The sequence below is a fragment of the Crocuta crocuta genome, unplaced genomic scaffold (assembly GCF_008692635.1).
Source record: "Crocuta crocuta isolate KB4526 unplaced genomic scaffold, BGI_CrCroc_1.0 scaffold97, whole genome shotgun sequence".
Lineage (NCBI taxonomy): Eukaryota > Metazoa > Chordata > Mammalia > Carnivora > Hyaenidae > Crocuta > Crocuta crocuta.
This window is the reverse complement of record NW_027531999.1, coordinates 4,825,719-4,849,124: the sequence shown is the minus strand read 5'-3', so window position 1 is coordinate 4,849,124 and position 23,406 is coordinate 4,825,719. Positions and strand designations below refer to the sequence as shown.

Here is a 23,406-nt window from a genome sequence, read left to right as displayed (position 1 = left end):
ATTTGACTCAGAAAATTCAGAATGAGGTCATCCGTTTCAAGTGATAGTTCCATCCCCATCTCCCCCGCCCCTTCCCCCAAAGACTGAATACTCTCAGGCTCCTTTCTTTTTAAACTAGAGATGGCAGTACAGAAGTCTTCCTAACCTTTTCACTTACAACTCTTTGAGAAAGTGCTACTGCTCAAAATAGAAAGATTTATTTGTGACCACTAACACAGCATGTGACAATAAAACTTAATATGCAGACATTTTTAATTAATAGAGAGTTATCTGTTATGGAACAGCCAGCTTGTCCCCTGCTGCCGTGTAGAGATTATTTTAGTTCTTTTCCTAGGAAATGTTAGGTGGAAAGAGATCACAGGGATATATAACTTACTTGATTTGAGACCTGTCTTCTTCTTTGCTACCAGAAGTGTTCTAGTGAAGGGGATGTAGTTATCTAGAGAAGTGAAGGTATATCTGAATAAAATATGGCAGTGTTGACATAGAATGACTTCTGATCTTATTTGAAACTACTCCGGGTTTTATTTATTTATTATTATTATTTTTTAGCTGCTTTGGAATCATTTCCTCCCCAAAATTAAGTTCTGGGTGATTCATATTGAGCTTAGATCTTGTATGTTTCCTTGTGTTGAGTTGAGAACATACGGTTTTTAGGGGTGTCAGGATGGCTGTCATTTGAACATCTGACTCTTGATTCTGGCTCAGGTCATGATCCCAGGGTCTTGGGTTCGAGACTCATCAGCTCCACACTGAGCATAGAGCCTGCTTAAGATTCTCTCTCTCCCTCTGCCCTTCTCCCCTACTGTGTCTGTGTCTCTGTAAACTAAAAAAAATTTAAAAAGCAACACATCATTTTTGCACCTTACACAGTTTTGGGGGAGGAGGGTAGTCAGTGGACCTTGATTATCTATTTTTTTTCTCCTGTTTATGTCTATGTCTCTGTAAAATAAAAAAAAAATTTTTTAAAGCAACACATCATTTTCCACCTTATACAGTTTTGGGGGAGGGGGGTGGTCAGTGGACCTTGATTATCTAGCTATTTTTTTTCTCCTGTTTTATTCAGGTATTGCTTGAGATTAGTTGTAAAGTTGCAATCTCTCTTTATTTTAAATGTCATATTAGCTTTTGTATATAATAAGGTATTCTTTTATACCTTATAAAAATGAAGATGTATTTTGATTTTCCCCCCAGCAAGTTGAAGTAGATGCACAACAGTGTATGCTTGAAATCTTGGATACTGCAGGAACGGTGCGTAAAACAACTACTGAAGTATATGTACAACTTGTGTAATACTGACCTTGTAAATGCTAGTACTCTATAGACAAATACTAGTTAAGCTTATTTAAAAGCTTACTTGCATTAAATCTTAAAGCTGTTTTATTCTCTCATATTCTATTTTTTGTGTGTGTGCTTTGTGACTGCACTGGGTCATTTATTAAAGAAATAAGTAGAAAATTGGCTTGAAATTTTTCAGCCTCACTAGTACTTTTAAAACAAGTTAAAACTATATTATCCATTTTAATTAATGTGGAAAATAGTAAACACTTACTTCTCAGTGGCTTTGTGAAATATCTTGAGCAATATCTTTTCTCCTTCAAAGTATTTGTAGACCAACTAGATTTGTTGGTATCTGAAGGTGAAGGAAAGATTTATTCTGGGTCTGTGGTATTCATTCATCTAATGTTTGAGTACCTGAACTGTGCCATGGACTGTGTTCTTACTTGCAAAGGCTCCCAGTCTAGTGAAGGAGGAAAAGTGTGGGAAAATGGCAAGATAAGGTAGGTAAGCATGCTGGTGGGCCCCTTAGAGCTAGAGTATTGTAAACTAGCTGTGAGTAACTTGGGGATTCAGTTTCAATACCCTACATACTGTATATTAAAAAGCTGCCTTTTGAGGCATCGGGGGTGGCTCAGTGAGTGAAGTGTCTGACTTCAGCTCAGGTCATGATCTCGCAGTTCATGAGTTCGAGCCCCATGTTGGACTGTGTGCTGACAGCTCAGAGCCTGGAGCCTCCTCCTTCAGATTCTTTCGGAGAAAGGATATTTCTTTCACCTTTAAGTATATTTATTGCACATAAATCTGCTTTTGTTGTATTGTTAAGTAAAAACTTTATGAGATATCAGTTTTTGAATAGCATCTTGCCATGAACTATAATTTTAAGAAATGTTACATAACACTACTATATTCTTCATCAGGCACTAATTATAGACTTTTAAAATTGTCAAATTAACTGTCAAGAACTTTATTGTTTTTTAATGATCCTTTCTTTCTGCTGTAGGAACAATTTACCGCAATGAGGGATTTATACATGAAAAACGGACAAGGCTTTGCATTAGTTTATTCCATCACAGCACAGTCCACATTTAATGATTTACAAGATCTGAGAGAGCAGATTCTTCGAGTTAAAGACACTGATGATGTAAGCTGATTTCCTGATGAATATATTTTATTTCCAACTCTCATTGTAGTGATATCCAATTTAAGAATTTGAATTTAAATCCAATTTAAAGTTCACGTGGTTGGCAGGGGTGGGGGGGCTTGTTTTTCAAACGTTTTTTTTCCTTAAAAGGCAGAAATATACCTTTGACACTCATAATATTTTCAAATATATATAATGTGAAAAGTGAGAAATCCCCCTCTCCGTTCTTAACCTGTGTAAAATAAATTTTATCCCCCTTCTATTTTTAAATCATGTATTTAGTAGGGAGGAAGGAAGGATGTGGGTGGCAAGTGTTACTAATAGATGTTCTATACATTTCTGGTAGACGTAAGAGCCTTTCTAACAAGAATCAGAACTCCGTACGAACACACCTCAAACAACTGACAGAAAAAGAACAAAATATTTTTAGAAGGAAGCCAACAAATACACTAGATTCTAACAGTAACTTGCATGCCTCTTCACAGTGCACTATAATGGAGTTTAATCCCTATAGGAAACTTCAAAAGGATAACTTCACCTCCTCATCATACTATAGATAGCAGTGGTTCTCAGAATTGATCTTGCATCAGAATTAGCTGTACGCCTGGTTAAAACGGATAGCCAGCCCTCGCTCCCAGAGTTTCTGATTCAGTATGTCTAGGATTAAGGCTCAAGAATTTCCATTTCTAACAGGTTTCCAGATGATATTGATGCTGCTGGTCTGGGTATCACACTTGTAAGAACCACTGTATTATATACATAACTTAATTATAAGCAAATATTGGGAGAGTTCAGAGGCATCTGTGGGAAATGTTGCCATTTCCTGGACTTCTAAAACAGGAAAACTTTGGGGAATTCTTACATATTTACAGCTCAGTAAACATTTCACAATTAGTCTGTTTTCTGCTATTTCTGATAACTAGTGTTCTTCTGTCAGTTACGTTAAATAAAGTATGAATATAAAATTTTATATGTTCCTAAAAGCCAGAATTCATGATATTCTAATTTGGATTTTTTTCCCCAAAAATTCTCTAGAAAGCCAGTCTCTAAATGATTAATATGAATTTTGCAGAGTAAGTATTTGTCTCTATAGTGTCTTTTTACTTTTTATTATTATTTTTTTAAATGTTTTTATTTATTTCTAGGAGAGAGAGAGAGAGAGACAGCGTGAGCAGGGGAGGGTCAGAGAGAGAGGGAGTCACAGACTCCGAAACAGGCTCTAGGCTCTGAGCTGGCAGTCCGCACAGAGTCCGACGCGGGGCTCGAACCCACGAACCACGAGGTCATGACCTAAGTGAAAGTCGGACGCTTAACCGACTAAGCCACCCAGGCGCCCCTATAGTGTCTTTTTAAAGTTACAGACATCACATGATTAAGGTAGTCTAAATTTTTAGTAAATTAAAATAATTTTACTTTTTAATATAAACTATATGAAAAGCTAAAACTTCTACTTTAGGGGCTTTCCAAATTTCTCCTTTTTGTGTTATGAAATTGAGAATGATTATTTGATAAATGCATGTCAGTAAACCAGAAAACTTGTAATTGATTCACATCCCTTAGAAAAACATTTAAAATTTTTGAAATACATTGACTTTTCATAGTAATACTACTTTTTAAAAAAAGTCTGTGTTTTGCTTACTATATTTACTTAGAGGTCCATTGGGACATAATTTTAAGGGTTTCCCCCCCTTTTATAAGTACATCATTGCTTGTTTTCTAAAAATTCCACATGAAAGATTCTTAACAGAGTTAAGGCTTCATATTTGACTATAAATTTTATTACATATTATTTAATTTAGTATTTTTCTTGGGCATAAAAAGTAATCCTTAGGGTTGACTCTTAGAATTCTTTGGATTTGAGGGGCACCTAGGTGGCTCAGTCGGTTGAGCGTCTGACTTCGGCTCAGGTCATGATCTCATGTTCGTGGGCTCAAGCCCCACGTCGGGCTCTGTGCTGACGGCTCAGAGCCTGGAGCCTGTTTCAGATTCTGTGTCTCCCTCTCTCTCTGACCCTTCCCTGCTCACGCTATCCCTATCTCTCTCTCAAAAATAAATAAAACATTAAAAAAAAAAAAGAATTCTTTGGATTTGAATGTATAGAGCATATTCATTTACTTTTTTTTTTTACCCTCACAATTTTTTTTTTATTTTTAGGTTCCAATGATTCTGGTTGGTAATAAGTGTGACTTGGAAGATGAAAGAGTTGTAGGAAAGGAACAAGGTCAAAATCTAGCAAGACAGTGGAACAATTGTGCATTCTTAGAATCCTCTGCAAAATCAAAAATAAATGTTAATGAGGTATGGTGAAATATACTTTCAAAAACTCTTGATTTGGAATTTAGCATTTAAAATTAATGAAGAAAATGTATGTGTATTAACACAACTCCAAGTTAATGCTTACTCCAGGTACTTGTTGATCTTCTAGACAGAAATATTACGGTATTAAGTATATGCATGTTAATAAGCAACACATCTATTTTAACCTCTTTATTAAATGCTGGAATTTACTATGGAAAAAAGAAGGAAGACTAGACAAAAAGGATAGGGGTGGGAAAGACAGGATTAAGAGTTCAGGGGTGGGTGTGTGTGTGTGTAAAGGACGTTCTGTAAAAGATGGAGACAGATTGGGGTTCCAGGGTGGCTGAATTGGTTAAGCGTCTGACTCTTGACTTCAGCTCCGGTCATGATCTCATGGTTCATGAGTTCAAGCCCCACATGGGGCTCCACAATGACAGCATGGAGCCTGCTTGGGATTTTTTCTCTCCCTCTTCTGCTCCTCCCTGCTTGCTCTCTGTCTGTCTCTCAAAATAAATAAAAACAAACTTTAAAAGAAAAAAAAAGATGGAGACAAATTCAAGGTGTGCACGGTTCTTGCTTTGAAGGGGCTTAAGTGATATAACAGAAGAAAGATACATAGAAAGATTCAAAGAGTAAAGGATTGTTTTCTTTGAATAATGTTAAATGTTCTAATGAACTACAGTAAGATCACTACTGCTTCTGAATTCAGTATTTGTTTTAAGGAGAACAATTTTAGCACTCCCAAAAAATAAACAAGAAAATTTAGCAATTATAGGAATACCTGGTTTTAATTATTCCTTAACTGAACATAATACTTGTTGGAGTTCATATATGTCCATGGGAAGTTCAGCTTTTTGTTTTACTTTTTCATTTTTTTGTTTTTTGGGTTTTTTCCTCCTATAAATTAAAAAAAATACTGTGTTTACAGATCTTTTATGACCTAGTGCGGCAAATTAACAGAAAAACTCCAGTGCCTGGGAAGACACGCAAAAAGTCAACATGTCAGCTGCTTTAATATATTAAATGCATTGTAGCTCTGAGCCAGGTATGTTAATTTATCTTTTTCTCTACTTTTATTTTCTTTTTTCCTAACATCTAACGTCAGCCTCATTAACAGCACTCTATGAAGAAAACAAATATAGGATGTTCTTCTTAAAAAAAAAAAAGAAAGATGGTTACTTCCTTTTTAAGATATCCATGAGTTAGTATGATATCCTAGTAATTATTTCCTTTATATATCATCAAAAGTAGGGTATTCCATATAAGTGAATTTTCATCCAATATATACTTATGCCCCACTGGGACATTGATTTGTGCTGACAGTACTGTGGTAAGCAGACCCAGCCTTCTTTCCTATCTATATAGCCTTAAGCTAATTCAGGTCTAGTAGAAGAGTTAGACAAACAGTTGCAAAACGTGATAAATGCAGGATAGTGTTAAGTCCAACATTGGATCTCCCTGGCACTCAGTATTGTCCACATAGTAATTAAATTCTCATGACAGTCCTCTGAGCCAGGAGCTGTTATTCTCATGTAACAGATGAGAGAACTGAAGCACAAAAAGATTATTTCTCGTTCAAGCCCTGCAGTTAATAAATAGCAGAGCCAGAATTTGAATCCAGTGATCTGAGTGCGTGGCTCAGAATTTGAAGGATGAACTATCTCTCAAGCCCATGCTTAGTCACTATGCTATTATGGGTATTAAAGGAGCATATATAACTGGGGCAGCAAATTAGTCAAATATAAACTGAATTCAGGGAAAGTTTGTCAGTAAGAGACATTGATAGCCGAAGTTCCCAGGCAGAGAAAACCGCAGCAACAACTTAGAGATCAGACAGCAAAGGAAAACTGAACATGCAATGCTTTTATATAGTTTTTGAAAACAGTCATAATAAATGAGTTTATATCAGAGTGCCTGGATGGCCCAGTCAATTAAGCATCCAACTTCGGCTCAGGTCATGATCTCGCAGTATGTGAGTTTGAGTGCCATATCGGGCTCTATGCTAACAGCTCAGAGCCTGAAGCCTGCTTCAGATTCTGTGTGTATGTGTGTGTGTGTGTCTCTCTCTCTGCCCCTCCCCTGCTCATGCTCTGTCTCTCTCTCAAGAATAAATAAATATTTAAAAAAATGTTTGGCTTTTTTTCTTTTAATTTTTTAAAAATGAATTAATGCTTGTAAATCATTTAGATCAGTACCTAGTACTTGGTAAACCCTCAACTATTATCTGCCGCTCTTTGGCAGTGAGAATAGTTTCTTGGTCCTTTATCATTAAAACTATATTTTACTGTACTTATCCTTGAGAACTTTTATTTAGTGTTTGTGGCTCTGCTGCTTCCTATGTTAAATGGTCCTCTACGCTAACACTTCTGATTCTGTATCTTAAGAGTTTCTGTCCCTACTCTCTANATTTAAAGCTTTGTTTTTAGAGATAAGTTCTCTCATTCCTGACCACATGCCCATTCTTAGCAGCACACATGTGCGGCAGCTCACACACTCCCATCTGTCCTATCCAATTTGCTACATTCAGTCTGCTAGGATTTAGAAAAGTTACCAAACTCCTTCAGACTCTAAATGAGGACTTAAAGTTCAAGGCATTTATGAAAATTATTTCAGCAGCCACATCTATATCACAGCATTTCTGGAACTTGCAGCAAGTCTGAACCCTAGAAAAACAGTAAAAAAAAGAAAACTTTTTCTTAGCCCAGGAATGTATGCAGAAAATCATCCAAAGAAAATAAATATTTGGCAGACAGAGTTCTGATTTTACTTTTTTTTACATTGCTCACAATTTTTTTAAGTTTACATATGATTTTAGTGTAATACCGTTTTTTTCTGACATCCGTCTCAAAGTTGATATAATTTGTTTAAGTATGGAATTAGAACATTTATAACTGTCAACTGTAAAGAGCCATCATGAAATAAATCCTGTTTTGTCTACTTTTCTGAACTAGCTTTGTAGCCACTCTTCCTGGAAGAGTAAGGAAGAAAGGTCTTGGTTTTCTGGTATTAGAAACCCTGGTTAGATGTGCATTCTGTACTTCTGTACCTCTAGGATCGGAAACAGTCATTTTGTTACTGTTGCTAACTGTTTTTTAATCCTAATTCTAATAAAGTTGACCTGACCTAAGTTTTACTGTGGTGTTTTTTGTTGTTTTTCTGCTTTTAGTCTTTGAAAGGGTAATACACAGAAATTTGCAGCAAGTTACATTCCTTTTTTCTATCTAAAACTTTCATTTGACTGACTTTCAAGAGGCCAGCAGAATAGATGAAGTCATTCCAAAACGATGAAAATGTCTCCCCCTGCTTTGCTCTGCTATGAGTTGTGTGGTACATCGTCACGAGTATAATGACAAGGGCCTGTAATCTGTTCATTTCTAACACCGTTAACACCGTTGTTTTAATGTCTTCCTTTGGATCTTAGTGTGCTGTTTTCAACTTAATTTTTTCCTTTTGACAGGTCTGAAGAACTGTTGCCCAATTCAACAGTGCCAGCATTCCAACTTTGTTAAACCTACCAACATCTTAAATGGACTTTCTGTGGTGGTACCCTTTAAGAGGCGGATGAAAGCTACTACATCAGTTTGCACATTCTAATCACTTTCCAGTATCACAAGAGAGATTTTTACTTATATAATAGTCCTAGAGTATGCAGCTGGTAAAACCAGAGGCTACAATCCAGTATTACTGCTAAGAGACATTTTTTCATCCACCAATGTTGTACATGTATGAAAATGGTGTACTGTATACTTTAACATGCCCCATACTTTGTATTGGAGAGTACAATAATGTAAATCCTAAAGCACCACTATTTTAGCATAATAAAAGAAAGTCCAAAGAGCTCCTATATAGACTACTCCAGATAACTTCGCTTCTTTGATACTTGTAGCTTATTGTAATTTTTTTTAAGAAATTCAAGGTCATTATCATTGTATTGTACAAATAAGCGCTTTGATTAACACAGCTATATAGTTTTTTTAATTTTTAAAAAAACCTGTGGAGACAGTGATCTTGTCTTTAAAATATGATAGTCCTTTCAGTATAATGTCTTAGATTAAAGACGTTGCCTTTAATATCTGTTGGGAAGGAAATGTCCAGACTTTTCAAATCTTTTATTATATGTTTCCTTTTTTGTTTACATAGGGAACAATGTTTATAGTTGTGTGTACAGTGGGGGTCTACAACAAGAAGTGTATATTTTCAAACAATTTTTTAATGATTTAACAATTTTTGTAAATCATTTTCAGGCTTCTGCAGCTGTAGATTCTCACTGTGAATCCCTTGCTTGCTCATGCATAAGTGTATTTGCAATACCAAATATACAGGTTTAGTATTTTTGCCTGTTAGTGATTGTTTCACATGTGTAACGTTTTGGTTGAGATGTTAAATGGTGGACGAGTACTGTGGATGTGAATGTGGGAAGTAATTTTAATCATGTGTAATTGGTCACAAGGCCTAAGTTGCAGTAACTATTGCTGTTTTATTTAACAATGCCTTGTTGCTTTGTATGCATTAATGTTTGGGTGTAAAGATTGTGTGTCTATCCAACAGGGAGCCACAGTATTTAAATTGACCAACCTGATGTTACAACGACTTTGAGGTGGCCAAATGTAAACTAAAAGCCTTAATTAAAGTGGTGCAATTTTGTATAACTTAGCATCAGTAGTTCAATAAATTTGGTTTGCCATGCAAGGGCTTGCATTATAATTACTTGCCACTTGACTGTGTTTTGTGTAATGTTTAACAGTGCTAGTAAATAAATATGGGTTTAACTTTTTAAATGTAATAGATGCATTTTACATAGCGTGGTTTCATAATTTAACATTTGGGCAAGCCAGAGTCATTCATTAATTATAGAAATGGTGAGGGAAAGGTGTCAGATTTTTTTCCCCTACTATTGTTTGAATATCCACATAACCAACCTTTGAATTTTTTCTTGGAAAAGAATTTTGTAAATCAAGCAATATTAATGAACATACACCTTTTGGGCAATATTTAGTAGCTCTTTGAAGTGTGTAGGAGAAAGAATTGAAAATACTTGGACAGGTGTTATGCTTGGGTTTTTTTTTTTTTTTAAATATAGGATGAAGTTATACTTAGAATATTATGGTTTAAAGATCTTTGAAGTGGACTCAAGTACTATCTTTTTAGATAATCTGTCTTTTTCTTATGTGTGCTATAATTTAGTTATTTTGAAATTTTTAAAAATTTCTTAAACTTTCTCAAAGTATTTCCCAGTCACTGAAGCATATAAGCAATCAATTAGTGATACCGTTTAATTTAGGGTTGTCTACTAATCTCTTAAAGGCATACTATGTGAATGGAACATTAAAGGCTTTCATTTTAAAGAGAAAGGTCTTATTTTTTACAAATTTAACTCAGAGATCCATGTATTTAAAGGTTTTATGTATCTAAGGAATAAATTATTCTCTCAGAAGCCCCACTTAATTTAAGAGACTTGTCTTAGAAGAATTGGTTATATTTGTATTCGTTGGGAGAAAAAAACCCAAAAAGTGGGATTATGGGGCACTAAAATCACTTTGATTTATTGTGTCCTGTGTCCAATTTGACCATCTTTGAGGGCACCACCATTAATTTTGTTACCTTTAATAAATGTTGCCTACCAGCTATGCGCCAGGCTGAATTCTTGCCTCTTTAAAACAAATATTCAGATAAGTTTAAGTACTTCTTTGTCAAGCACAATTGTTCTAAGTGTGAGGACAGAGCCAAAACTGAGATCAGCTTAGAACCATGCCCTTTTTGAATTTATACTCTATTATAGGGCTTCTCAGCCTCAGCACAATGGATGTTTTATGCTGGATAATGAGTTGTCGGGAAGCTGTCCTGTGCATTATAGAATTTTTAGCAGCACATCTAGTATCTACCCTCTAGATGCCGGTAATACTACCCCCACCCCCAAGTTGTGACAACCAAAATTGTCTCCAAACATTGCCCAAGTGTTTTCTAGCTAGATTCAGTGAGTGAGGGGTTGCTAAAGGGCAAGGTCACCCTGACCAAGAACCACTGATCTGGTGGGAAACAACACATTAATTACAGATGAGTGTTAGGGAAACAAAATGGACAATTTAGTATAGTGAATAAGACTCGGCTACATTGGAACCAGATTTCATGGGTTTCTAATCCCAGCTCTGCTACTTCCTAGCGTGTGACATTGGTTCAGTACCTCTGTTCCCTTATCTGTAAAATAGGAATGATAATAGCACCACTTCATACAGAGTTAAAGGGAGTGAAGTAAATGTCAGTGCCATCCTCTTGGTCAGTATTTTTGGTTTTTATTTTGTATTTTGCTATTGGAAATAGGACTGTGGTTTGGCAAAGAGCATCATTGTCTCCCATACAAAATAGTAACTGCAGGGGTGCCTGGGTGGCTCAGTCGGTTAAGCATCTGACTTCAGCTCAGGTCATGATCTCACAGTTTGTGTGAGATCGAGCTCAGAGCCTGGAGCCTGCTTCCGATTCTGTGTCTCCTTCTTTCTCTCCTCCCCCACTCGTGCTCTGTCTGTCTCTGTCTCTCAGAACTGAATAAAAGTTAAAAGTTTTTTTAAAGATTAAAAACAAAATAGTAGCTGCAGCTTAGGAATTCAAATCATGTAGATGGACTTTTCTGGTGCTTAAATGGAAAAATACTAAAATATAATTCAGTCAGGAAAGTCATGAGTTCTTCTGTCCCCAACAATACCTGGAGAAAGTTCAACTTTAGGAGAAAACCAGAGTGACATTTCACCTAATTTTTTCTACAAAGGTGCCTAAAATGCTGCTTTGACTTTCATGGTGGTGTTTTTTTATTTTGTACATAATCTTCAGCACAATTGCGGATATTAGGAGTATAAAGTTTTAAAATATCCAGTTATGAAAGTAAACTTTACTTTTTTAAAATCCTCTCATCTTCAGATGTGGGGCAGCAAACTTAGAATCAAAACTTAACCCTGCAACATTTTTTCTTTTAGTTTTCCTCAACCTGTGCCTTCCTTGAGTTTAATCTCCAGCGGTTTTTCTGTCTCCTCCCTTTTAAATCTTGGAAATGTAGAAAGCACTTACAGTATTTTATAATGAATACTCCTATGACCTTATCTTAGAAATCTTAGTGTTTTCAGGCTTCTACACTATGAGTGAGTCTGGGAGTGCCTGGGTGGCTCAGTCCATTAGGTGTCTGACTTCAGTTCAGGTCATGATCTCACAGTTCACGGGTTTGAGCCCCACATCGGGCTCTGTGCTGACAGCTCAGAGCTGGAGCCTGCTTCGGATTCTGTGTCTCTGTCTCTCTGCCCTGCCCCTACTCATGCTCTGTTTCTCTCTGTCTCAAAAATAAACAAAAATTTTTTTTAAATAAAAAAAACTATCGGTGAGTCTTAAATTGTGATTTATAGGACTCAAATTTTTGTTTTCTGTAATTTGTTACATTGCATCAATACATCTGGTACTTTATGAATGCATGAGAGAAGTGTAATAGTTTCAGAGTAGAATGAAACCTAGTTTCTCATAACTGACTATTGAGAGAAAAATGCATGAGTCTTTGTTGGGATATTGATACTTCTCAAAATTAGCTAGTAAGCCTATTAATGGAGCAGCTAAGTTTGTGGGCTTGACATTAGTTTCTCTTTGAAAGGCAGAAGTAAAATACTGCTAAAGAGGTCTGTTTTCTAAATGCAGATAAAAAGTATTCCACATGTTGCATATACTTTCAACTTGCTTTCTTAAAACATCCTTGTCTGTAGCCTATAGATTTCTGAGTTAAGAATTAAAAGATTTTATCCAAAATTAGAGACCTCAATCTGATTTTTGTATCAAGGAATCAACAAATGTATTCAGTATTGTGTGTCTGCCATGTTCTAGGCATTATTCACTGTGCTAGGGATACGGCAGGGATGTTTTGCTCACATGGAGCGTACATTCTGTTGGGGGAGAAAAGACTATCAGCAAATGAGCAAACTCATTTGGTAATAGTCTTTTCAACTTTCTCAGAGCTTTCCATTTGGGACAATTTAATGATTTTAAGAAACTTATTTTTAATATGTATAAAAATCATTTATAGGCAGTTAATAATTTTTCTGATTTATCTGAAAGGGCATGGAAAGAATTTTTACTATTATCAACCTAGTTTAACCCGATTTTCTTTATACAGTGACATAAGTAATTACCCAGGTTCAACACTTGGGTCCAAATCCAGGGATTTTTCTGAAAACTAAACACGTATCTTCCAGATTTTTTATGTGAATAATCTTTTCACGTAAGTCAAAAGGTTATAGTAGCTTTTAAATAGGCAGAGATCAAAGTTTTTAATGTTTCTGTCATTTGCCATTAATGCCTATTCAGATTTCTATATATAGTAGTCTGTATCCCCTGTGAGCACTAAGTTGAGAACAGGAAACTATTACTGTCAAAACTTTTGAATGTGCAATGTATTACTCTATGCTCAGGGCATAGAGGAGTAGCAAAGAATAAATGGTATATAATAAGCCCAGACCCTACTGGCAAGGTGTTTAATCCATCCGTGGTGGGAAAGATCAGTCAAAAAGTATCAAAAAAGCGAAACTGTAATAATTCATATCTAACCACAGTTTGTGCTTATTATCTGTATTAATATTAATGACTAAAAATTGTATTTTACTTTAAATATATGGACTATTTGAGAGGCGCCTGGGTGGCTCAGTCGGTTAAGTGTCCGACTTCAGCTCAGGTCATGATCCCACAGTCCGTGGGCTCAAGCCCTGTGTTGGGCTCTGCTGACCGGTCAGAACGTGGAGCCTGCTTCAGATTCTGTGTCTCCCTTTCTCTCTCTGCCCCTCCCCTGCTCGCCTTTGCTCTCTCTCTCAAAAATAAATAAACATTTAAAAAATGTTTTAATAAAATATATGGACTATTTGATTTATATTTCTAACTATTTTGCTCCGGTCAGTTTTAGTTAGATTCTTTGAGCAAATTAAGTAAGGAGTGATTGAAGAACTACATAGCTGGCAGGAAAAAAGTACCTTTCCATACTGGGAATGGAGTACAATCAAATAAATAATACAGTATACAGTGGGTAGTTAGCAGGGAGCTACCCTGTCCTAACTGAGTAATATTAAAGCAACAAGAGATTTGATAGCCATGAAAGATGGCCCCAGGCCAGAGCCTGAGCTAACCCAGCTAGCTTGTGGGCCGCCCAGGTCTGTAAGCACGAAATGATTAGGGTCGGAGCGTGGTGAGAAGGGAAGTCCAAGAAAATTTTTAAAGGAGTAACTAGAGAATTGGTTAATGGCTTAGGTGTGGGAACTGAAGGAAAGAGCGAAATACCTGATTATATTAACAAGACTAGAGGAATTGAGCACCAATGACCGGAACATGGAAAGGAAGCCTGCAAGGAATTTTTAGTGCATGAGCAAAAGAACTTTTTGATACAATGAAGTTTATGTTAAGTGAAATATCTTACGGAGTATATTCTGAGGAGATGGAGATTTTAACAATTGGGCTTTGGAGTCACTGACATACAGAAGGCAACTGAAACCGTGAGTGAATTATTTTCAGAATGATTAAGCATGGAGAAAGTGAAATAGGGTCTGGGTGGAGAGGGGTTAGAGTACAAAAAATTGCTATTACAAAGAGAAGGCAGCAAATAGCCTTCCATAGCCTGAGAATACAGCACCTTTGATGGCAAGGAACAAGATCATGTTCTCTACGTATTCCCTATGCCAGCAGTAATTTCATTCTCTGGACACATCATAATTTATGTCATAATAATCATAATCTAGACATGTGATACTTTGTGTCTGTCCCTTTATATACTTCTTAGTGGGGAATTGGCTACTAATTGGAGACAATAGGATGATTTTGGAAATACCATCCTTGAATTAGTATCAGGTCTATGGATGTCAGTGTGGCAACTATACAGCGTTTCGGAGCCAATGTCGACAAGCCTTTTTTCAAATTCTGCAAAACCAAAGCTCTGAGGCATCTTTCAAATACATGCCACTGAAGTATTTCTCCACATACCTGTCCAATAAATATTTTTGTGCCTCTCATTTTTCTTAGGAGGACCTTTGGTGTTTTACCCACAAAAATGTGTTAGGGAGATAAATTACTAACTGGGCTCTCCTCTGTTCTTGATCTATTTCTATTGCTTTCTAGAAAGACATTCATGTCCTAGTTAAACAGTATTCATTAGTTCCTAGGGATACTTCTCACCATTCTGGAGGCCAAAAGGCCAAAATCAAGGGGTCGGCAGGGCCTTGCACCCTAGCCGGCACTAGCAGAGAACCCACTCCTTGATGCTAGCACTCCTTAGCATTAGGCCACAAACATGCCAGATTCTGCTTCCATCTTCATATCTTCTCTCAGTGTGTCTCCTGTCTTAAGGACATTTGGGATGGCATTTAGGACACACCTGGGGTAATTCAAAAACTCTTATCTCAAAATTCTTAATTACATCTGCAAAGACTCTTTTTTTAATGTTTACTTTTGCCTTTTTTCAAATAAAGATAATTTCACAGGTTGGGGATTAAGACGCTATCTGGAAGCCATTATCAGCCTACTGGTTTTACAGTAACAAAGACCAGCATGGGTCTACTCTAGGATAACCCAAAACATGCGGAATTGAAACAGCAGACCTAGGGATCTTCCTGGAGACATCCAACCTTGGAAAGCCCCAAGTCTACTCTGTAGAGATTCTCTGGAGGGAAGCCTAGAATTAAACGAGCCTTCCAGGAGTCAATAAAGGGTCCATTGCTGGCTAGTTCCACAATTCCAAAACCAGCATAGTACTCATATGTTACTGCTAATATCCCCCTGAATGACCTTCCACTTGTGTTAGTATACGTCTTGTTTTCACTGCATATATTCTGTTTTTCTGGGCTGACAATAATTTCCCCCTTCCACTGGCTTAGATGTAGGAGCGATATAAATAACAAACTTTATTTTCTTATTTTTCATTTTCAGACTCAAGGTTTTCTCTCCCCCTTACCTCCGCCCTTATTCTGACAGACAAGATTCATATTAAAAGAACATGAGTGCTTCTAAAACCAAACAGTATCATGATTTTGAAGATTTTGCGCAACTTCTGCACTGAATTGAATGTTTTCTTCACTGCTTTTTTGTTTGTTTTTTTGTTTTAGAAATTGGAGTGATGGGCAGGCACAAGAACCAAATGACAAGCAAATTAGGGATTAATTCAATCCAGTAGGTTTTTTAAATATTTGTTAGTACATCTTGCATTAAGGGGGAGGTTTCTGTCTGTGTAATCACTTCTCAAAACTGAATTTGGCCCTTCTCCAGATAAGTTTTATCTATGAATTACTTAAAGTAATGGTATACCATTTGTGTGCTTCACATGCTTAAGAAACAAATGTACAGTTCCAGAAATTAACTTAGTCATTCTCTACTGAAACTATTCTGGAAAAAGTTTTATTTCACTCATTCGTTCCTTTGAATTTTCTGACTTCAGTAAAGCACCATACAAGATTTTAACTGGAAACTTAATAGAGTCTATTGAATTAGACTAAAAGACAATATCAATTCCCGAAATACATCTTGAGCTCCTTGCAGAAGCTGGACCTGCTGGTAATTAACTATTTAGAAAATACCTAACAGCTAACTCTTAATTTTTCGGGAACAAAGAGTATTGTTAGCCATTGCCGTGACACTAATTTCATTCCACCAATGCTGTCATAGAGGATGGCACCAACAAAAGAAGTGGCACCCAAAACTGCTGTCATCTTTCTACCCCGAACCAGTATAGGATATACTTGTGGTCAAGACCCTCTGTATCCTACCAGTATAGGATATAGGATATACTTATGGTCAAGACACTCTCCCCTTCTCATGAGAGAAGCAGTGACGTCGGTTACAATTGGCTTACCTGCTCTATCTCACTTTGAAGGAGAAAAGTAAATTCCAGGAAGCAAAAGATTTTATGACAGACCTGTACAAAATAAACTGAAACACCACATGAATTTAACCAAAATATATTCACTGTCTAGCCTTAAGCCTAGTTTGACTATGACTCTTCTCCAAAGAAAAATAATTTGTAGGATCATAATTATTATATAATAATCATTAATCTGTTGTTATTACATAATTACAATCTATGGAATGAATCATTCCATACATAGGCTATTTCTCTGCTTTCCTTTCTTGCTATTCTGTCAAGGTGAGAGAATCAGAAATAAAAATTTAAGGAACCTGTGACCCAGGTTCCCCCAAACCAACCAAAATGGGAAATGATAAAAGAATAGGAAAAACTATGGGGCGCCTGGGTGACTCAGTCAGTTAAGTGCCCAACTTCGGCTCAGGTCATGATCTCATGGTTCATGGGTTCAAGCCCCATGTCGGGCTCTGTGCTGACCGCTAGCTCAGAGTATGGAGCCTGTTTCAGATTCTGTGTCTCCCTCTCTCTCTGACCCTTCCCTGCTCATGCTGTCTTTCTCTCTCTCAGAAATAAATTTTTAAAAAATGGGAAAAAGTAGCAAATGAAAGCTTAATTATTGTTTCTTTGGCATGATGTTTACATGAATGAGACCTTTTTAGATTGAAGAACTCGCAAGCTCTGATGGTTGAGAAGTAATAATAATAAATATTAATCATTTTTTAAGCCCCCTATTATATGCCACCCACAGCTCTAAACAGTTTACATGTGTTTATCTTATCTAGTCCTCAACATAATACTATTGAAAGAGGTTATTAGTGTCCCCTAATACAGTTAATAAATGCATTAAATCAATAGAAATAAATATTTGTTATATACACTGAAAAATGAAATTATTTTTGCTGGTATTATAAGTGAATAAATACCTCAGGGCTCATGGATGGCTCAGTTGGTGGAGCATGTGACTCTTGGAGCTCAGGGCTGTGAGTTCGAGCCCCATGTTGGGTGTAGAGATTACTTAAAAATAAAATCTTAAAAAAATAGTAAGAGAATACCTCAAAAGTTCATAACAAATCTACTAGAATTCTTCAGGAACTTGGGAAAGTGGCTAGATACAAGATAAGTATGCCAAAAATCAATAGCTTTATTTTATATTCACAATAAGCACTTGAAAGTTGATATGGGGGTAAACATTTATGATAAAAACTATAAATGCCTCAAGGTATAAAGCTGACAAGGAAGAGGTATTATAGTCTTATTAAAGGACATAAATCAAAATCTGAACACATACTATATTCTTTTTTTATTTTAAAAACTATTTTTAATGTTTTATTTATTTCTGAGAGAGAGCGAGAGAGACAGCATGAGCAGGGGAGGGTCAGAGAGAAAGGGAGACACAGAATCTGAAGCAGGCTCCAGGCTCTGAGCTAGCTGTCAGCACGGAGCCCGACCCGGGGCTCAAACCCACTAACTGTGAAATCATAACCTGTGCCCAAGTTGGACGCTTAACCAAGTGAGTCACCCAGGCTCCCCACAAATACTATATTCTTGAATGGAAAGACAAAATCATAAAATATCAAGTCCGTCAAATTAGTATTTTAATGTATTACAATTCCAATTTGAATTTCAACTGGGTGGTTTTGAAATTGAAATTTAAAAAGTTTTAAAGTTCAAGTGAAAGAAGCAATGACACTAATCAGCATAGAATTGAATCCAGAAGTAGATTCCAGTACATAACAGAAATTAATATATGAAAAATTATATATTTCAGTAAGAAAGAATGTTAATGATGCTGGCACAAGTAGGTATATAAAGCTAATTCCAAATATATTTTAATTTTTCAAGCTATAAAGTAAAACGAAAATCTTAGAAGAAAATCTAAGAGACTAGAAGTGTAGTCTAGAGATAAAGAAGACCTTCTTAGCCAATTCAAGAAACTCAGAAGCTATTTAAATTTAAAACATTTTACATATTTAAATTATAATAAAATTAAAGAATATACATTTCTATATAGAGATATAGATATATAATTTGGCAAAATATATTACAGAGTAGATTTGGGGGCGCCTGGGTGGCTCAGTAGGTTAAGCGTCTGACTTCGGCTCAGGTCATGATCTCACGGTTCATGGGTTCGAGCCCCGCATCAGGGTCCGTGCTGATAGCTAGCTCAGAGCCTAGAGCCTGCTTCAAATTCTGTGTCTCCCTCTCTCTCTGATCCTCCTCTGCTCATGTTGTCTCTCTCTTAGAAATAAAAACATTTAAAATTTTTTAAAAAAAACAAAGTACATTTGGGAAGGTATAAAATATATAGGGTTAATATCTATAAAATACAAAGAGTTCTTAGAAATTGGGACAAAACAATCCAAAGGAAAAATGGATGAAATATTACTAGGCAGTTCAGAGAAGAGCAAATCCAAATGGCTCATAAACATCAAAAGATGCTCTAACTAGTAGCCAGAGAAATCCAAAGCAAAGTACTAAAGAACCCAACACATGGGCAAAATTCACAGAGATAACACTCTAATTCCAGAAGAAGGTTAGAGACTCATGTAATTCTGATGGAAATGTGTGTTCCGTAGCCTTTGGGTAAAGCAAAATTTTAATTTGCGATCTGCTAAAAGTCAAAATAGGCATATTTGACCCAGCTATCCTATTCCTGATGGCTACACCAAAGACGTGAAAGGATATATACACTAGACTATTTACTGCCACACACTACTGAAGAAAAACCTGAAACAAGGTAAATGACCATCAATAAAGAAAAATTGAAAAGATTATGATTCATGTCTAACATAGAACATTATGCAGCATTTAAAAATGAGTATGATGTTTAATGGTTGACTTAGAGGGATTTCTATGAGGTATTGAAAGTGAACAAAGCAAGGTACTGAAAAATACATACCATGTTATTAACATGGCTACAGAGGAGGGAAGGGGTGAGGAAGTTAGGGGGATTCGAGTAGGTACAAGAAGAAAAACAAAGCTACATCAGTGGGAAAAAGAAAAACAGGAACACAAAGATACAGAGAATCCGTGGTCAGTAGCAGGTTAATAAGAGTTTCTGGAATATACATTTTTTTTAAATTTATATAATATTTATCTATAAAGACGTGACAACACTAAAAAACACATTGAAAACCAGTGTTTTAAACTTTAAATGTGGGATTTAAAAATATTTTAACTTGAGATTGCAATAATTTTTTTTTCCAAATAGCATTTGATGGGCAATTCTGATATAATTTACAGCTGTAATACTCTTAAAGGACTATCACATACTATGGCCTATCAAATATAATCTGCACTTTGCAAATCGAGACAAAAATTTATCCATCATATACATTTTAAAAGCTATATGAATATCATTATTATATGTAAAATATGAATGTTAACATGTGAGAGATAATGTGCAATAATAAAAATTACTGTACTAAGCCCTAGTAATATGGATGACTTTTGAATTGTTATTTGTTGTCTCCTAATATTGTTATGCTATCATTAAGTAAAAATAGGTAAAAAATTTTAATCAACTCATCATCATAACTTCGTACTTAAATCAGAGGAAAAAAAATCATCATTGAGAAAGTCAAAGGAGTTTAGCTTTCTTTTATTACCTAAAATTCAACCTTTTTACAAAGCTAAAGAACTTCAGTGGATTTTGTGAAGGACAAAGAAGTGGTACTCCCCTTGGATGGCAAGCAGTTTCCTAAAGATTAAACTCAATCATTTAAAAATTGCAAATAGGACTCAAGGATGGATTTTGAAGTAAGATTTACCTAATGCTCTTTTACAACACAGACTAAAGCTTCCAAACAGTTTCAAGGTCAATGTTCAAGACAGACACAGGTTTTTTTGCATTATAGTCTACTGCCAATACTTACATCCTACATTTTATGCTTTTAAATGCACTTCTATTTATAGAACCTGCACAGTTTGCTCTTATATGTCAATATTTTTGTAGCTCAAAATACTCTCAAAGTATTTTAAAAGTAATTCCTGCTCTTGACTTATGAACCCAAATATGCTCTTTTTTTTTTTTTTTGAGAGAGAGAGAGAGAGCTCAAGCAGGAAAGATGCAGAGAGAAGAGGGGGTGGGGTAAGAGGATCTGAAGCAGCTTGACAGCAGCGAGCCTGATGCAGGACTTGAACTCACAAATCTTGAGGTCATGATCTGAGCCAAAGTCGGATGCTCAACCAACTGAGCCACCCAGGAATCCCAAAATATGCTATATTTTCAGTCTTTAGAATAACACCTTGAAAATTTTGTCATTAAAGAGTAGAGTCGTAGCATTATGGATGCATGATCCATTCTCTTAAGGATACATTTTCAGGGGCGCCTGGGTGGCTTAGTCGGTTGAGCGTCCGACTTTCACTTAGGTCATGATCTCGCGGTTCGTGGGTTCGAGCCCCACGTCGGGCTCTGTGCTGACTGCCAACTCAGAGCCTGGAGCCTGTTTCAGTCTGTGACTCCCTCTCTCTCTGACCCTCCCCTGCTCACGCTGTCTCTCTCTCTCTCCTAGAAATAAATAAAACATTAAAAAAAAAAAAGATTCCAAAAAAAAAAGGATACATTTTCAAAGATCCTCTAAATTAGAAGATATTTACTTATAGACAAAGATAATGATACATATATGGTACACTACCTATTCAAATTTTAACTATTTGTTATACTGTTTCTTGAAGGCTATCATTTAGTCAGACAATAATGTGTGTTTGTTTCCTCTACATTCTTTCCCCCTCCCTGCCTTCTTCCATCTCACTCTGTAGGTGAGAAGCATATGCCTCCCATTCTCAGCCAACACACTCAGGTCTGGACAATGACCTGCACTAGGTAAAGTAAACTGAAGGCTAAATGCCTTTATCCGTGTTTCTAGCACCACAGAAGACACTCCCTGGATTCTTGTGCAAACCCCAAAAGAGAGGAGAGAACACTGTGATGTGTGAGAGTGAATTTCCTGCCTTCAACCCACTAACCCAGGCAGGGTGAGGACTCAGTCAGAACCAAGGGCACCTGGGTGGCTCAGTTGGTTAACCATCCAACTTTGGCTCAGGTCATGATCTTATGGTTTGTGAGTTCAAGCCCAGCATTAGGCTCTGTGCTGACAGCTCAGGGCCTGGAGACCGCTTCAGATTCTGTCTCCCTCTTTCTGCCCTCCCCCCACTTGCCTTCTCTCTCTTTCTCAAATATAAATAAACATTAAACAAAAAAAAAAAAATTAAGAGAACTAACACCACGTTAGAAAAAAATTTTAATGTGACTTTTCTTACCCAGTCGAATTTCTAGGGTAAGGTTCATGCTAGTTATTTTCTTTTCATAATAAAATCTAAACAGATTTTCTAAATCATGCTATTTAGAGAAAACAGAACAAAGCAATGCTCTCTCCAGGGCCTTAATAGATCATTCTTCAAAAACACAAATGTGTTTGATTTACAGGATTTCTATGCCAAGTAGAGAAGTATGTGAAAAGAGCAAAGTAAAATGCATAAGCTGCATTGTGGTTTAGCTGGAGAATGTCCTATATCAACAGGGAATAACGATTTTAGTTTTTCAATTGCTTCCAAGATCATTTCCGTTATTGATGAAGCCTTAGATGTCTGTAAAGAGGAGTCGCTGCAATTGATTTATTTGTCTGGCAAACTTTTTGTCAGCAAATTCACCACCACTACCTTGAAAATGTCATTGACTACTTTATGCTTAAGACGTTAGAAACACAAGCCACAATGAAAGCTATATTGAGCTAACTCTTACTGTTAGAATTCTAAGAAGCAATAATATATTTATGATTTTATGTTAAAAATCTCCCAAACATCGATGTTTAAATCACAATTCAGCAATAAAAGAGTAACTCAAAATTACAGAGTTTTACATTTCATCATTCTATTTCCCTCTTCAAATTCAACATAATTTGAAAGAATTAAGAGGAACTGTAACATAAATTATTCAAGGGTTCTTCCTGTTTTTAAGCTTCACAAGATTAAGATGATAAAGAAATCTTTTGAAGTGGTAGAGAATACTGTGAAGTATCTACATATGATAGAATATAAGTGAAAATAAATTTAATCTAATTACACAAATGTGGATGCTCTTACTAGAATAGTTTTTGAGGAATTGAATGCAATTGTATTGATTGGAAATGACCCACTTATTCAAGAAAAACTTGAGCACCTACTAAATGACAAAAGGTAAAGGTGAAGAAAACAGATTAGGTCCCTGCCTTCTTAGCGTTTAACAAAAGAGCAAACCTATATTGAATATTTGCTACATGTGGTGCATGATAACATTAGCCAATGTTTATTGAGTGGTTATTATATACCTGTACTGTTCTAAGTGATTTATGCATTTAAACTCATTTAATCCACACAATAAACTTGTGAAATAAATTTATTTCTGTTATACAGAAGCCTAGACCTAATTTGTCCAAGGCTCCACCGAGTAAGTAGGGCGGCCTGAACTCAACCCAAAGAGTTTTTGTGTTCTGTACCACCTCTCAAATTGCTGTATAGATATTATTTAATTGCCAGCACAAACCATTAAATATAATATTCTTATTTTCTCAATTCTGCCAAAGAAGAAACTGAATTGTAGGGAAGGGAAATAACTCCTCAAATGTGAACTGACCAAGATCCTACCCACTACACTACCTTACTGGAAAGAAAGACCAGATGGGCATGGAGGAGGGCACTTGCTGGGATGAACACTGAGTGTTATATGTAAACCAACTTGACAATAAACTATTTAAGAAAAATAAAATTAAATTTAAAAAAAGGAAAGAAGACCAGTGTCATCCTGGCTCCTCCGCATTTAAACTTTGACCCTACTTGACCTCTGAATAAA

At 36.1% G+C, this 23,406-nt stretch overlaps 1 protein-coding gene across 2 annotated transcripts in view; it reads left to right on the top strand.

The window, feature by feature from the left end:
* Positions 1-9,424, top strand: part of RAP1B (RAP1B, member of RAS oncogene family) — a 279,529-nt gene extending 270,105 nt beyond the window's left edge. For both annotated transcript variants that reach the window (XM_077775277.1, XM_077775278.1), the window contains exons 4-8: positions 1,195-1,251; positions 2,282-2,422; positions 4,577-4,720; positions 5,649-5,765; positions 8,178-9,424. In XM_077775277.1, the coding sequence (XP_077631403.1) occupies positions 1,195-1,251; positions 2,282-2,422; positions 4,577-4,720; positions 5,649-5,735 (429 nt within the window). In that variant the 3' untranslated portion in view covers positions 5,736-5,765; positions 8,178-9,424. The remainder of the gene's footprint in view (positions 1-1,194; positions 1,252-2,281; positions 2,423-4,576; positions 4,721-5,648; positions 5,766-8,177) is intronic.
* The last annotated feature ends 13,982 nt before the right edge of the window (positions 9,425-23,406 follow it).